General features: G+C 33.9%; 1 protein-coding gene across 25 annotated transcripts in view; it reads left to right on the forward strand.

Moving 5' to 3' along the window:
- The window catches only part of CSNK1G3 (casein kinase 1 gamma 3), a 105359-nt gene that overhangs the window by 19514 nt on the left and 67889 nt on the right, over window positions 1-17956 (forward strand). For 23 of the 25 annotated variants that reach the window (XM_031666434.1, XM_031666438.1, XM_031666437.1 and 20 more), the window contains one exon: window positions 15162-15587. In XM_031666434.1, the coding sequence (XP_031522294.1) occupies window positions 15410-15587 (178 nt within the window). In that variant the 5' untranslated portion in view covers window positions 15162-15409. Of the gene's footprint in view, window positions 1-11319; window positions 11360-11965; window positions 13457-15161; window positions 15588-17956 lie in introns of those variants that run through there. The other 2 variants (XM_031666439.1, XM_031666436.1) reach the window with 2 other exon arrangements.

Genomic DNA, 17956 nt, shown 5'->3' on the forward strand with positions numbered 1-17956 from the left:
ACTAAATCTTTCTGGGATAAAAAAAGTCTCTGTAGTATGTAATTATAGAAAGTGGTCTCCATTTTTGACATTACAGTTAATAATTTAGCTTTTAAAAATAAGTGTTTTTTCTTTTCTTAGACAACCACAGTTGAGCTAATGCCAGAAACCAGTAACTGGGACACTTGCTGCTAATAGAAGCATGTGATGTAACGGCTAGCCATCACATCACAAATATCTTTACTGATTTAAATTTTGGAGAAGGCTGAAGACATGTATTGTAATATAATTTTTATAGAGATTGAATAAAGCATTTGAAACACTGAGTCATTTCATATACTAAATTTGGAGTTTTTCATTTGAGATAACAAAGCTGTGGGAAATCAATGCTATGACAAGTAACATTTGACTGTAAAATTTGATTTTTAAATTTCCATTTGTTGTAAATTTATACTTGTGAACAATATTGAATAACATGCTAAACATGAAAAGATACCTATAGGAACTTTCAGTGCTTCATATTGATATGTTCTTAGACTACTTTCTCTGTTTTATCTAGTTTGCGGTCTGAAGGAGGTCATTTGGCTTTGTCAAGTCCTAAATTATTGGGGCATGCGGATAAGAGAATCTGATTTTCTGTTCTATGTTTTGTAGATTCATCAGTGGTCATCAAATTAGAAGTATTCCAGCAACCTACATTTCTATTCATATAATCAGATTATGTCTAATGTTTTCTGTATTTAGCAGCTCATTTTTATCTTTGTTAGTAGATATTACTATATCAAAATTATAATTGTTTGTGAAAGCAAATAAATTGTATTCATTTATGCTCAAAAATAATTTTTAAAAGCATTATTTTGAAGAATTCCTGTCTTTTTAATATAGATATTTAAATAAGTTAGTAAACTGAGAATAATTACAGTCTCGAATAGAAGTCATAAATATTTTATTACCATTTATTCACACATGTGGCTTTATGCTACATTAAATCTTTGTCTGTTATTTTTAGTAGTAGATGGATTAAGGTTTCAGTTAACGAGGCAAAATCTCTTGTAAAAATTAAAATATAAAGCAGTATAAGTAACTATGTTACAAAAAATTGTAAGCTGGATATTTCTGTGAATCTTCTCTCAGTAGTTTATATTTTAATGGGTGCCTAATTTTTAAGTTTTCAAGATGCATTTTTCCATTCTCTTCCTTGTAATTTTTAAATCTAAAGCTTCTGTGAGGGAAATTTTCAGTTTTTGCCATTGACTGCATCTGCAGGTATAATACAATACTAAGATTATTAGTAGATCTTTTTAGCAACTGGTATAATTTTAATGTATGCTCTGAATTTTGTAGCTAATTCTATTTCTAATCATATTTTTGTTTTTGCCCGACTACTAGAAAGTGCAAAAAATACATTTGCTTTGAATGGGTAATGAAACTCATGGTATATTATTAGTATTATATAGTTTTATTTCTAAGATTTTACTTTTCTGCTGATTTCTTTATGTAAATCTTTTCTTCATCCTTTTTGTAGTGCATGTATTACAAACTGCCCTAAATAAATTTTTATAACAAAGTTGGCTTTTAAATAAAGTGCCGATATTACTTAAGTTTTTAGGATAGATTGCTTCTAAGAATATATTTATAAAGCAATTCAGTGGGAAAATAACAGTATTCTCTTCAGTGGTTCTTAACTTTTTTTTTAAAGATCATATAATCTTTTGATATCAAATCTGTTGAAAACTATGGGTTTTCTCTTTAGAAAATTCTCAGGAAGTCTATGGATTTCAGGTTAAGAACTCCACAGCTGTCTCCACTATTATTGATGGAGTCTGTTTTCATTAAAAGTAAGCAAGCAAAACCAAAACTGATTTGTAGAGGCACTTAATACTTTGCACTGTTAATTTTGTTGAAATATTCTTTTCAAATTTGACAGTGCTTTTTAGCTATCTTTAGGATGCAAGTTACTCATTTGTTGATAGTAGAATTGATAGATTAAATTAATGCCCGTATATGGAAAAGAAATATAAGCAGTAGTCTCTTGCCTCTTATTTCTAGTCTTTGAATTTTTCAGTAGATAGAACCACTTTTAGTTATTTCAGTTTTAAATGCTTCAGATGGTTACTTTTATGAATTTTAAACAATAAGCATATACTTTTCTCTTTCATACTATGACAAATTTTTGTATTTTAATTCTCCACTAAGAATGAAATTTTAGCTCACATACTCCCACTTTCTCTTGTGTCTTTAAATGTTTGGGTAGTTATTAAGTTTACTTTATCTGTTACTTACCACTGATACTTGAAATAATGTTCTTACATCTCTATTTCTTGTTCTAGTAAATTTTTAGGTTATCTCTTAACTCCATACTTTGCAGGATGCGGATATTCTTGCCCTGTCCTTCCTTTTACCTTACCTGTTCCCCTTTAACAACTGAGCTTCTGTCAGTTTCAATTGTAGTATTATTTAACACTGTCAAAGTTGGTTAAATTTATATTTTTATATGACTTTTATCTTGCATTTTTTCTTTTTGCTAAGGCTGAATTTAAAAGCTGAAAATCAGTTATCTATCTTGCAGTATTATGACAAGCTTTTGAATCAAGTAGTATGATAGAGTTGCTTTGCTTTTCTTTTTAACATTCTGCGGCCCCTTTTGGCCCCAGCTCAGGAAAATTTTCTTTTATGATTTCTTATTTAAAATTTTCTCTGTCCTCCTTGTTAATTTTTATTATAAGTTGGAAGGTGGAGATATTGGATTGTTTCCATCTTTTTTTCTTTATTTTTTAATGTCTTTATATTTTTGTTTTAAATATTAGGATTATTCCCCCACTTTGTTCTTGTTTATTCCATTTAATGCAGCATTATTTTCTTATTATATTTGTGAGTTAATTGTACTTCTCAAAAGCCCTTAGGGGCTAATTGTTTCAATTTTTGCTGCTGTTTTTAAAGTTCTCTTCTGTTCTTCAAATGATCTGCTTCCCCAAGAGGTATTTTTCTTTTTTTTTTTTTTTTTTTTTTTTTTTTTTTTTTTTTTTGGAAAGCGTGTTTTTTGTACTGTTAGCTTTCCTGATGTATCTAGTGGTACTTGATTGTCAGTTTATATTTGTGATTGAGGGACTAGGCCAGTATTTCTGGGTAAATGGTTTAGGTTTCTTTTGCTGTTCTGTTTGCTCTGCTGTTTTTTTTCTTCATAAATTTCTTGGGATCCTGTACACGGATGGGACTTATTGACCAGAAATGTTTAGAGATAGAAAGAACTCATTTATTCATTTACAGTATGAATTAACTGTCCTAGGTGCCAGGCAGTGTGCTAGGTTCAGGGATCATGAAGTTACATATACTAGAGCCCTTGTCATCAAATAACAACAGGCAATTATAAAACTGCATATAATATAAGAATCTCCTTAGAAATTTCCAAGTCTAATCCTTCTATTTTATAATTATTAAAATGAGCTTAGACAGATTTAAGTGTCTTGCTCAATGCTATACAACTAAATAGGAGCTAAATGGGATTCCAGGAGTACTTTTGTTTAATTCTGTGCTCTTTATAATAGTACTTAGTCTAGCAAGCAGCATTAAAGAGGTCTGGAAGCAGCTATCAAGGATCCCAAGACTTGGGAGAATTGGTGTGTTGGAGCAGGATACAAAGCTTGGGACTTAGGTATAAGAGAAGGTTATGTATGCTACCTTATATAATACTCAATCTTAGAAAATCAGAGCTAGAGATTTTTCTTGAGGGCTTGAAGAAATAAGCAGCCATTTTGGAGAAGCCCACATGGCAAACTATAGGCAGCTTCTAGAAACTGTAGGTAACCTCTAGAAACTGAGGGTGGCCTCCATCTGACAGCCAGCAAAAAGCTGGGGGCTCTCAGTTATACACTGCAAGCATATGAATTCTGCCCACAGTCTGAAGGAGCTTGGAAGAGGATTTTTCCCCACTTGAACCTCCAGATGAGAAAGTGTCCTAGCCAATACCTTGAATACAGCCTGAGCAGATCACTTAGCTAAGCTGTGCCCAGGCTTTGATCCACAGAGACTGCAAGATAATAAGTTTGTGTTGTTTTAAACCTCTAAGTTTTTAATAAGTTGTAACACAGTAATAGAAAACTAATAAACTTGGTCATGTCCAAGTGTGTTGTGTTGTTCAGCATAGTGCCATTATATAATAAACACAATGCTTTCTCATCTAATTTGAGAACAAATAACACTCCATTGTGCATTAAAAGCACGACAGTGAAAGTCCACTTTCTCTATTGGTTTTGACATGATCCATATGCATTGGTAATAAAAAAAATAAGTACGATGTAGTGGTAGGTTATGTGTGTGGCACTACTGTCAAGTTATAACTATGCCACTGCTATCATTCTCTGAGCAGCAGTGCAAAGTGATAAGAGCACCACATATAGTCTCTGTCACAACTATTCAGCTCTGCTCTTGTAGCACAAAAGCATCCATAACATGTAAAAAAATTAGCATGGATTCCTATACCATTTTATTTATGAAGACTAAACTTGGATTTCTTATCATTATCGCATGTTATAAAATATTAGTCTTCTTATAATCCCCCCCACAACTATGTAAAAATGTAAAGACTATTCTTAGGTCCAAGGTTCTATAAAAATAGGGAAATAGCTTGCAGGCTGTAGTTTCATGACTCCTGGTATAGACAAACATGGAGGCAATTCTAATACTGCTTGATAGGTGCTATCATAGGGTAAATACTATAACATACTAAGACTCTTACTAAGAAAATATTTTAATTAAAATTCTAATTTGCTAAAAGTATATTTGAAAAGTAAAAAAATATGTTATTACAAGTTTATGAACACTTACCTGAATGTACTAAACTAGATGGAATAAAATAGGAAATGGCTTAGTTTCTCCCTAACCACTATTGTCATCTATATATTTTGATTATTTTCGCTTCCCGACTCATGAATGATATCCTAGTCCGTTTTCACTGATTTCTTGTTATGTATCTTTATAAGAATAGTTCTGTTTTCTCAATGGATTACTTTTCAGATATCAAAATGACCTGTTCAAATTTTGATGTTCAATTTTAAGCTAACTCATCAGTCTGCCTCTCCCTTCCTCCTAGTTTCAGACTTGGCACTTGACTCTGGATCCTCTATCGAGGAAGGGAAGTAGGTGTTATTTCTTCATTCTTCTTTCTTCCATTCTCCCATTCATTAGCTGCCCCTTGCTCCTCTAGGGTTCATGTAGGGTGAAGGAATAGGAAAGGGAAAAGGCAAAAGTCCTTTATGTGCTTTTAAATGCTTCTATTGTGGAACAGTTTTGGTTCTCCAGAGTCTTCATATGGACCTCTTATGTAAAATGAACCAACCCACCTACACATATTTCTATACATAAGTATTTATATGCATGCACAAGCATTAAAAGCTTTGGAGCATACACATTGAATGAAAAGTAATGATTCTCTCTGACAAGGGCAGGTGGGATGGAGGACAAGGGGTATGGATATCCCAAGGGATATTTTTACTTCATTGTAATATTGGAATTCTTATTACATGTAGCATGCTTTTTTTTGGTATTTGATTAATTGAACATAAATGAAAAGCTTTATATTGAAAATAACATGAAAATTTGCCAAAAGAAAATTACTTCCTTCTAAATTGAAAAAGTACAGAAGGGATTGTTTTAAAAAAAACTTCTTAAAGCTAGATAGGAGGAATTAGTTCTAGTTCTCCGTTCCACTATAGGGTGACTATAGTTAACGGTAATGCATAGTTTCAAATAGTTTGAAGGAGTATATTGAATGTTCCCAACACAAAGAAATCATAAATGTTTGAGATGATGCCTATGCTAATTACTCTGATGTGATCACTTTATAGTATGTGTATTGAAACATCACCATGTACCCCATAAATATGTACCATTATATGTCAAAACTTCTAAAATAAAATATTAAGTTCATTATCTATTTAAAAAGTGGCATAAAAAAAGAAATAATGGGCAAAGGACATGAATAGACATTTTTCAAAAGAAAATATACATATGGCCAACGGCATATGAAAAAATATTCAGCATCACAAATCATCAGGGAAATGCAAATTAAAACCACAATGAGGTATCATCTTACTTCAGTTATAATGACTGTTACTAAAAAGACAAAAAAATCACAGATGTTGGTGAGGATGCAGAGAAAAGGGAATTCCTATACACTGTTGGTGGGAATGTAAATTAGTGCAACCTATGTGGAGAACAGTATGGAGACTTCTCAAATAACTGAAAATAGAACTACCACTGGATCCAGCAATCTCACTACTGGGTATCTACCCAAAGGAAGAGAAATCAACATATCAAAAAGATACTTGCACTCCTACGTTTATGGCAACACTGTTCACAATAGCGAAGATATAGAATGAACCTAAGTGCCCATCAAAGGATGAATGTGTAAAGAAAATGTAGTGTATATATATGATAGAATACTATTCAGCCATAAAAAAGAATGAATCATGTGTTTTGCAGCAACATGGTTAGAACTGGAGGTCATTATCTTAAACAAGCTAGGAACAGAAAGTCAAATATCACGTGTTCTCACTTATAAGTGGGTACTAAAAATGTTTATACATGGACTTAGAGAGTGGAATGACACACAGTGGAGACTTGGAAGGGTGAGGGGATGGGAGGGAGTGGGATGATGAGAAACTAATTAGTGGGTACAATGTACATGTTTTGGATGATAGTAAAAGCCCTGAGGTTGACCATATGCAATCTGTGTTTGCAACAAAATTGTACATGTACCCCATAGATTTGTACAAAAACAAAAGCAGTATTTTAATGTAAGTTTTACAGTAATGGTATACTGGGGAAAACATACATGTTGAGATGAAACATGCAATTTTTTGTGTGTGTATGGGAGCAGTTTTTAAAAATCATGTTTTGAGATGCAATTTACATACAATGCATAGATTTTAAATACAGTTTGATGAGTTTTGGCAAATGTATATATCCATGTAATTTCCTTCCAATTAAGATGTAGAACATTTCCTTCCTCCAGAAAGTTTCCTCATGACATTGTACAGTCAAATTTCCCACCACCCTACTTAACCGCTGATAGGGTTTCTATCACCACAGCTTAGTTTTGCTGATTCTAGAGCTAAATATAACTAGAATCATATAATAGGTAATTGTTTATGCCTGACTTCTTTTACTCAGTCTAATATCTGAGAAATTCACCATATTGTTGCATGTATCAGCAGTTTGTTCCTTTTTAATGCTGAGTAGTCATCTATTATATGACTGTACCAATTTGTTGATTCTTCTGTTAATGCACATTTGGATTGTTTCCAGTTTTTGACTATTACTATAAGTGAGGCTGCTGTAAACATTAGTGTACAAGTCTTTTTCTTTTTTTTTTTTTTTTTAAATTTATTTATTATTATTATACTTTAAGTTGTAGGGTACATGTGCATAACATGCAGGTTTGTTACATATGTATACTTGTGCCATGTTAGTCTGCTGCACCCATCAACTCGTCATTTACATCAGGTATAACTCCCAATGCAATCCCTCCCCCCTCCCCCCTCCCCATGATAGGCCCCGGTGTGTGATGTTCCCCTTCCTGAGTCCAAGTGATCTCGTTGTTCAGTTCCCACCTATGAGTGAGAACATGCGGTGTTTGGTTTTCTGTACAAGTCTTTTTCTAAACATGCATTTTTATTTCCGTGTGTAAACATCTAAGAGTGGCATTGCTAGATCATAGGATAGGGGTATATTTTACTTTGTCGGAAACTGTCAATCTTTTTTCCAAAGTCATACTGTTTTTTACTCCCACCAGCACTTTTTTGAGAGTTCTAGTTCTTCATTCTTACCAACACTTGATATTGTCAGTCTTTTAAATGTTAGCTATTGTAATGGCTGTGAAATGATATTTCATTATGGTTTTAATTTATATTTGCATGACAAGTAATGATTTGAGCACTGCTTCATATGCTTTGTGGCAATTTGTATATATTCTTTGTGAAAAGAGTCTGCTCAAATGATTTCTGTATTTTAAAAAATGGAGTTGTTCAATGAGAACACATGGACACAGGGAGGGGAATATCACACACAGGTGCCTGTCAGGGAGTGGGGGGCTAGGAGAGGAATAGCATTAGGAGAAATGCCTAATGTAGATGATGGTTTGATGGGTGCAGCAAACCACCATGGCACATGTACCTATGTAACAAACCTGCATGTTCTGCACATGTATCCTAGAACTTAAAGTTTAATAATTTTTTAAAAAAGTTGTTTTTCTTATTCAGTTGCAGCATATTTATACACACTCATATAAAATAATTTAGCCCATTGTGAAGTGTTTGTATTTGTTTTTTTAAAGCTGTCGTTTGATGAGAAATGATTGATTTTGATGACTCTGTAAGATTTTTAATGATTAGTGATTTTAGCATCTTCTAAGAAATTTTTACTTACCTTAAGATAGCAGAGATACCTCTCTGTGGTTCTGGTATTTGTATTTAGGTCTATGATCCATTTCAAATTACTATTTTTTAAAAATACATTTTTGTAGAGACAGGGTTTTGCTTTGTTTCTCAGCCTGGCCTGGCCTCAAGCAATCCTGCAGCCTTGGCCTTCCAAAATGCAGGAGTTATAGACATGAGCCACCACGCCTGGTTGTGGGTTGAATTTTGTCAAACATAATCTCTTGTCTGTAGAAATTATCCCATTGGGCTGTAATGCCAGCACTTTGAGAGGCTGAGGCGGGTATATTGCTTGAGCCTAAGGGTTTGAGACCAGCCTGGGCAACATGGCAAACCTTGTCTGTACAAAAAACAGAAGTAATTAGCTGAGTGTGGTGGTGTGCGCCTGTGGTCTCAACTACTTGGGAAGCTGGGGTAGTAATATCACCAGAGCCTGAGCAAGTCAAAGCTGCAGTGAGCTGTGATTGTGTCACTGCACTCCAGCACTCAGCCTGGGTGACAGAGCAGGTAAAAAAAAAAAAAAAAAAAAAAAAAAGGTCCCTGTGGGTTTCTTTTTTCTGTTAGTTTGATGGTACGTTGATTTCAAATGTTAAGTCAATCCTGCATTTCTAGTATTAAACCCTGTTTGCTTATTATTTGTTAAACTTTCTACATATTTGCTTATGTTGTGAAGAATTTTTGTATCTATGCTCATGAGAAATGCAGGTTTAATTTTCTTTGCTTGGAATTGTTTTTGTCAGGCTTTTGTATTAGGAATGTGCTGATCTCACAAAGTAAATTGATTATTCTTGTGTCCTGAAAGAGCTTTAGAATAGTATTACTTTTTCCTAATATTTGATAAAATTCACCAGTGAAATCATCTTTATGGGAATACTTTTTTTTAATAGATTAAGTTTTAAAAATAGATATGGAACTTTTGATATTTTGTTTCACCTTGTATCCCTATATTACATTTTTCAAAGAATTTGTCCATTTCATCGGTATTAAATTTATTGACCTAAAGTTACTCATAGTCCTTTGTCCTTCAGTATTTATAGGATCATTTTGATATCCCTTCTTTCATTGTTCTTATTGGTAATTTGTATATTCTCTTTTGTTCTTGATCATTTTTGCTAAGAGGTAGAAATTTCGTTGACCTTTTTCAAAGAAACAGTTTTTGTCTTTACTTTTTCTACTGTGGTCTATTTTCTGTTTTGTTGATTTTCCTATCTGGATAATTTCTTTGGAAATTATTGACACTTTCTTCTGCTTTATCCAGTTTGCCATTGAGTGTATCTAGTGAAGTTTTTCATTTCAGATATGACAGTTTTTATTCGAGGTTCTCTTTTTTTTTTCTCTTTGTTTTGGTATTTTTCTGTTTATCAGCTGAGAATTCCTGTTTTTGCTCATTAAGACTATATTTTCCTATAAGTCTATGTTAGTAGTAACTCTACTGAAGTACTTCCTCAACTCTTGTCTGATTTGCTCTTTTCTTTAGCTGTTTTAAGAAGGAAGTCCAGATAACCAATTAAAAACTTCTTTTCTAATATAGGCATTTAAAGCTTCTAGTTTTCTGCTAAGTATTAGAATTACAAGTTAGATTTTTTTCTAATTTCTGTTGTGATTTTTTTATCAACTCATGAATTTAAATGTGCGTTTAATTTTCAAATTTTGGGACTTTTGTAGCTGCTATACAGCTATTGATTTCTAATTTAATTATTATTTTTTTTTATTTTTTTGAGATAGTATCTCGCTCTGTTGCCCAGGCTGGAGTGCAGTGACATGATCTTTGCTCACTGCAACCTCCACCTCCCAGGTTCAAGTGATTTTCCTGCCTTAGCCTCCCGAGCAGCTGGGACTACAGGCATGCGCCACCATGTCTGGCTAATTTTTGTATTTTTTTGTAGAGATGGGGTTTAACCATGTTGGCCAGACTGGTCTCGAACTCTTGACCTCAAGTGATATACCCACCTTGGCCTCCCAAAGTGCTGGGATTATAGGCATGAGCCACCAAGTCTGGTGATTTCTTTTTTTTTTTTTTTTTTGAGACGGAGTCTCGCTCTGTCGCCCAGGCTGGAGTGCAGTGGCCGTATCTCAGCTCACTGCAAGCTCCGCCTCCCGGGTTCACGCCATTCTCCGGCCTCAGCCTCCCGAGTAGCTGGGACTACAGGCGCCCGCCACCTCGCCCGGCTAGTTTTTTGTATTTCTTAGTAGAGACGGGGTTTCACCGTGTTAGCCAGGATGGTCTCGATCTCCTGACCTCGTGATCCACCCGTCTCGGCCTCCCAAAGTGCTGGGATTACAGGCTTGAGCCACCGCGCCCGGCCGGTGATTTCTAATTTAATTCTATTTTGACCAAATATACTCTGTAATATTTTAGTTACTTGAGATTTAAATTATAGCACAGCGTATGATTTTTCTTGGTGAGCATCGAAAGGGAATTTTATTTTGCGGTATTTTATGAATGTTAGTTAGCTCAAGGTAGTTGATGGTATTATCTAGATCTACCATATACATACTGATCTTTTGTCTTATACCTTGTTGATTATTGAAAGCATGCTATTAAAATTTTTTTAACAATGATTGCCTTTTTTCTTTTTAGTTTTGTTTTGCCTCATTTTGCTCATATATATTTATGGTTTTTATGTCTTTCTGTTGAATTGATATTTTTATCATTATGAAATGCACCTCTGTAAATTTGGAGATAATCCTTTGTTTTGATGTCCAGTTTGTATGATAATATTATAGCCTCACAAGCTTCGTATATGTGCTATTTACACAGTATATCTTTTTCTATTATTTAATTTTCAGTCTATCTTATATTTGTATTTGTTTATTTATTTTGAGACAGGGTCTCACTCTGCTGCCCAGGCTGGAGTGCAGTGGCTGAATCTCAGCTTTCTACAACCTCTGCCTCACAACTTCAAGCCGTTCTCCCACCTCAGCCCCCCAAGTAGCTGGGACTACAGGTGTGCACCACCACTCTTGGCTTTTTATTTTTGTGTTTTTAGTAGAGACAGGCTCTCACCATGTTGCCCAGGCTGATCTTGAACTCCTGAGCTCAAGAGAATCATCTACCTCTGCCTCCCAAAATGCTGGGATTACAGTTGTGAGCCACTGCTTGTCTTTGTATTTAAAATAGTTTCTTGTAAACAGTTTGTAGTTGAGTCTTGCTTTTTTATATAGTCTGACAATTTTTGCCTTTTTGGGGGAAAATCTGGTCTAGTTCATTTTATGTATGTTTTAAAATCCACTGTCTTGCTATTTGTTTTATTTTATCTCGTATGTCTTTTGTTTCTCTTCTGTTGTTTCAACCAAGTAGTGTTTAATCTTCCATTTTATTTCTTGTCCTGGTGTTTTAGCTATTCCTATTGTAACTAATTTTTTATTGTTTGAACTAGGTATTAAAATGTGCGTTTTTAACTTATCATTGGCTACCTGGAATTAATATGGAACCACATAATTCTTCACAAATATAATATTTTCCTCATCTGTTTTATTTTTAATTTATATATTTAACAAATAAAAGTTATATATATTTATTGTGTAGAACATGATATTTTGAAATAAGTATACATTGTGGAATAGCTAAATAGAGCTAATTAATATATACATTACCTCACATTTTTTTGTGTGTGGTGAGAAGACTTAAAATCTTCTCTCAATAATTTTCAAGAAGGAATCTTAAAACAGTGTAATTCCATTTACAACTCCCCCTCATTGCCATTTATGTTGTCATATATTTTACTTTTACCTGTTGTATATGATACTAAGAAATTGTGTATGCTTTAAATAGTAATTTATCTTTAAAGGAAAAGAATAACCATGCATTTCCTAGTTTCAGTGCTCTTGATTTCTTCTTAAAGTTTCAAATTTCTGTCTGGTATTATGTGATTTACTTCAGCTTAAAGGACTATTTTAAAAGCATTTCTGTTGTGCAGGTCTGCTGGCAACTAATTCTCAGCTTCCCTTCATCTAAAAATGGCTTTTTTTCCTCCTTGTTTTAAAGAATAATTTTACTGGATGTAGAATTCTGAATTCATCAACACCTGTGGCAAAAAGAGGGGAAAAATAATTCTAGGTTGAAAGTTTTTATTCCCCCTTTCATTGCTTTGAAAATATCCTTCCATTTTCTTTTGGGCCTCCGTTGTTTTTGATAAGAAGTTAGTTGCCCTGTATGTCACGTGTATTTTTTTCTCTCTTGGCTTTCAAGATTTTTTAAATTTTTGGATTTTAGCAGCTTGACTGTGGTATGCCTAGATTTAGTATTTTTGTTTGTTTGTTTTACCAAATTTGGGGAGTTTTTAGCTGTTTATTTGATTTCTTCTTTTTCTCCAGTTAAATAGGATTCTAACAGCTATTTATTAGTGTTAAAGTCGTGTCTTCTAATTCAAACATCAGGGTCATCTTGGGGTCTGTCTCCTTTGACAACTTTGTTTCTTGGCCATGGGTTACATTTGATGCTGCTTTACATGTTTGGTAATTTTTAGTTGTGTCATGGACATTGGAAATTCAGTATTCTTAAGAGTCTGGCTTTTTGTCTTTTTGAGACTTGAGTTTTGTTCTGGAATGCAGTTAATGTGCTCAGAGCTACTCTGAATCCTATCTAGGTTTATTTTTAGACTTTAGTTGGGACAGTCTAGAGTAGGCCTTATGTTGGGTATGGTCCTTACTTTTAAGAGTTTTTATGGCGTCTGAGCTGAATGCCTCAGTTCAGCTGGGATATTAGTGAGTTTCTTCTACTATGACTGAGTAGGAACTTTAAGGTCTCTCAGTTCTGTGCAGCTTCCAGTGTCTCCATTCTTCATTTAACACTGTAGTAACTATTTTCTGCTACGTTTTTTAAGACTATTCCCTTGCACACATGTAGCATAGCCTTCTGCCCTGCCGCCACCTTACCTCACCACACCACTGCAAAACTCCTTCATTTTTGATACTGTGTACTGCGAATTTCATTTACTTCAACAGCTGCAAATTCTGATCTGTGATAACTGGTGTGTTGCCTGAGCCTCACCTCCTTGTGCTGTGGTCAGGAAATTGCTCCTAGCCAGAGAGCTTGGATGAAGGTGAGACTCACCTTTTGTATTTTTTTCTCAGGGATCACAGTCTGTACTGCCTATTATTTGATGCTTAAAAACAGGTGCTTCATATGTTTTGTCCAGCTTTGTACTTGTTTACAACAAGCAGAGATGTTCAGTATAGTTACTCTGTCATGGCTGGAAGCAGAGTGAACAGGAGCTCACAGTTTCATCTGCAAATAAGAGTATGGCAAATAAAACAAGAAACTTCATAAATAGACTGGGTGTTAGGACTGATTGTGGAATCCTAATTAGGGAAAAGGAGTCAGGCTGGTGGGAGCAGGGGAGCGTAAAAAGAAAAAGCAGATAAGCTGTAAGTCCGCCTTTCTTCATAGTCCAGGACACGTAGCCCTCCTGCCCAAAAAACTCACCATCTTCCTGTGCCCAACTTAACACCAGATCTTCTGCTGATAGAAAAATGCAGGTTAGCTCACTGCAACCTTGGCATTATCAGTGCTGCACATAGCCCTCTCCAGCACAAAAACGATCCTATAAAATCCCCACCAAGCCTTGGTGTCTTTTCAGTCAGCTCCTCTCTCGCTAATCTGCCCATTGCTTTCTTGCAAAGTGTTTTCCTACTTTTTCTAATAAGTCTGCCTTTCTTTACCAACTGTCTTGGTAAATTCCCTTATTGCCTACACCACAGGCCCCAGTTAGTCACTACTTGTAACAGTAATTGCATATTTGGGGAGTTGCTGAAAATTACCAGAAAATACTATTTGTTTCAACACTTGTTGTGGTTGCATTATATAATTAGAAAATTTCTGTAATAGGAATAAGTATTTGATATCAATCCTTGTTTCTTCATTAGTGACTGTATTTTGAAGTTACAGCTTCTTTAACAGCAAAGAATGAGAACCCACTCAAATTGTTCAAACAAAAGTAGGGAAATCCTATAAGGGTGCAGAATTACCACAGAATTGAGGTACATTTGATCACTGCAATTTCCAGAGAATATGAATGGGGCAGACTCTTCCAAAAGCCTTGAAAAATATTTTGAGCTTTAATGTTGTTATCTGTGTATTAGAAATTTAATACCTAATTTCTGCATCTGATAAGGTTGATGCCTGTCAACATTTCATAGTCTTGCAAAATTACATTTATGTTTTTAAGGCCCAGGTTAAATGTTATATAAGAATTAATTGTTTTCCTTGAGGGATAGGAGGAATGTTCTTGATGTTGTCAGTTCTGTGCTCCAATCCCATGTGTAATTATAGGGTAATATTTGAATAAATGAAAATCATATGAGAATATATATTTAAAAAAGACTGAAAATTATTAAGTAGATGAACATGGGGAATATATATTTTTATTAAGGTATTTTATTTTTATAATTCATTCTCTTTCTGCTTCTAAATTGAAAATCTTATATTGACTTACTGGAATTTTTTGAGTACTTTTTGTCTAATTGAGGTAATTTTAAGTTGGGAGGTTTATATTAGTGAATGTATGTTGATTTATGAAACAATATAATTTTGTTCCTTAATTTTTAAGAAGTAATTGAATCCCTGATATCTTTGTTTCATATCTTTGGTATTAAGGTATATAAATAAAAAAGTGTACTGTGGTTTGATTTCAATGGGCATCAATAGATAGCAGTAATTCTTGCCTAAACTTTTGTTATATTATCTAATTTCCCAGACATGTATTTTAAAATTCTTAGTTGACTAATTTCATTTTCTTAATATTCTAGCTCTCTATCAATATCAGCTCACATCATTGAAAAGATAATTTTGAAGACATGTTTTGCTGAAAAGACAACTGAGAAAAATTTTACGAATGGGATGAGCATGCTGCAGTTAATTGACTACCTACTGCAATTTGAATGTTAACATTACCCATCTGGTACAGTTACCTAGTGATGTACCTATTTTCACAATACCCTATTTCAGTGTGCTTGTCTTGATTAAAGAATTCAAAGTGGAGTACCGCAAACTTGATATGGAAAATAAAAAGAAAGACAAGGACAAATCAGATGATAGAATGGCACGACCTAGTGGTCGATCAGGACACAACACTCGAGGAACTGGGTCTTCATCGTCTGGAGTTTTAATGGTTGGACCTAACTTTAGAGTTGGAAAAAAAATTGGATGTGGCAATTTTGGAGAATTACGATTAGGTAAGACTATTTTTTTTTATTCCATTATGTTATAAACATTTTAAAAATTGGAAGATACTTTCTAATGAAAATGATTTAGTTATTTAATTGTTTAGTTGTTTAATGGTTGTGGTAATTTTAAAGAATACGTATGTTGGAAATTTCTTTTGTACTTGTATTTTCATGTGTAAGAAATTCCCTAGTACAGGACTGTCTACTTTAACCACCCGGAGATTGACCATCCAGATTATGAGAAAACAATTAAATTAAAATAGCCCAGTAGGCTGAAATAGCTGCCAGTAAAGCCTTTGCAGTGTTCTTTAGGAATGATCTGTAGGCTACTTTTTCAGATTCAAAAATGATTAGTAACTGATAACTTTTGGGGCATAGGGATGGCTTAAAGTCAAGTTAATATACTGAAACTGCATAGAATTAATGAAATTTACATCACTGTAATTTAATTTTTTCTTTTCTACCCTTCCTTCTGCCCCAAGTATGTCTGGGGTGGAGCTCAGGAGTCTATATTCTTAACAAGGGGCTCAGAGTATTGATTCAGGTTATTATAATTAGGCAAGTTTGGGAAACACTGGACTAATTAAGCTTCCTAACTCTATATTCAAGGCAACTGGAACTCAGTGAGGGAAAGTTAATTGTCAGATGTCCACAACAATTGAATAACAAGCTCAGGATCAAAATCTAGGTGTTTTAACTTCTAATACAGTAGTGATGTAGCTTTTCCATTGCAGAAAACTAAGAAGGAGGGTGGTATGGTATATAGAAGTCAGTATTTAGGTACCCTGAGGGCTCTGGTCAGTGGACCACCAGTAGTGAACTTTAGATGTAAAAAGAAAATTTGACTTCACAGTTTCTTTTCGATTCAGTCCTGCTGCTAGAAATAAATCCAATTTTATGTTTACCTATTCAACTACTTCTCCTTTTCGTTTTGTAAAGTACCCTAATTTGTAGTGACTCCTTCATCTTACTAGTTTTGTGTAGTTGATACACGTTAAATATTTGAATGAAGCAAGCCAATAAAAGGCAGTAATATAGTTTATACATAGTTGTTACATGATGTGGCTGGCAGGCTCACATTTAGTAGGGACTCAAATATTTGAAAGGGTGAATGTTTTATGTTTTATTATTTGAAGGATATTGAATTAGATACTTTGAAATTCTTAAATTGTTTCAGACTTTGGCGTTAGAGAAAACATTATTTACGTGTTTATAATCTGTTGTTATTGTATATAATTCTCAGCAACATCCATCCAGTACTTATTACATATTTATCATGTACCAGGCATGATTAGTCATTGATAATATGCTGGAAAAATATAAAAATAGTGCCTTATGGAACAGATAAGTCATTTAACCACTCAGGGCCTCACATTTTTTTTATATCAGGATTATTTCCACTTCCTAGGTTATTGTTATAGGATTAAATTTAGATGATAATGTAAAAAGACCAACACTATACTTGCATATACTTTGGCCATTTTTATTCAGAATCTGATTCATATAATTTATTTCAAAATAACTACACATACACAGATATATATGTATTTGTGTGAATACACACATATATACACACACACGGCACATGTATATAGGGGTGTGTATGTGTGTGTGTGTGTGTGTGTATTCACACAAAGCTAGTTGACCATTTTAACAAGGGCAATATGAGAAGTATGAGAAACTATATGTACCATATACTGAGGCTATATATGTCATGTACTGAAAAAGAAGTAAAACACCCCTTTCTTTTGTAGTCTGTGAATAGGCAGGAATAGGAGTATGATGGCTTCTTATTACATCTATCTGTCTATTCTATCTATCTGATTTATGTATGGGTCTTTGATATGTGTGTGTGTGTATATATATATCTGTATATTTATGTAAATTTATTTAAATGTATTATCTCTATATCTCTGTGTTTTATGTATACTTATAATATGTACGTGTAGAGCTAGTTTAATCATTTATTCTTTTTTCATAGACTTCTAAAAGGGTATTTTACTGCTTTTTCAAAAAGCCTCAGATGGTTTCTTTGTTAAGAAAACGTTATTACAAGCATTAGTCTTTCTATACCTGGATAAACACTAATGTTAAAAGCTGGTTTATATTCTTAAAGTACTTTCTTTAAAACCTCATTAATAGATACATCTTTAACATTTGATTACTGGTACTGAAATTTTATATGGTTAGTATTGGGTAAGAAAGACTATAAGGTATACTATAGGTAAGTGATTTTCAAAAAGGTGCTGTTGGTATTTGGGCCTGGGCAGTTCTTTTTTGGGGTAGAAGACTGTCCCAGACATTGCAGGGCATTCAAAAGTTGAGACCTGTGGTGCTTGGCATGGTGGCTCACATCTATCATCCCAGAACTTTGGGAG

The sequence above is a fragment of the Papio anubis genome, chromosome 5 (assembly GCF_008728515.1).
Source record: "Papio anubis isolate 15944 chromosome 5, Panubis1.0, whole genome shotgun sequence".
Lineage (NCBI taxonomy): Eukaryota > Metazoa > Chordata > Mammalia > Primates > Cercopithecidae > Papio > Papio anubis.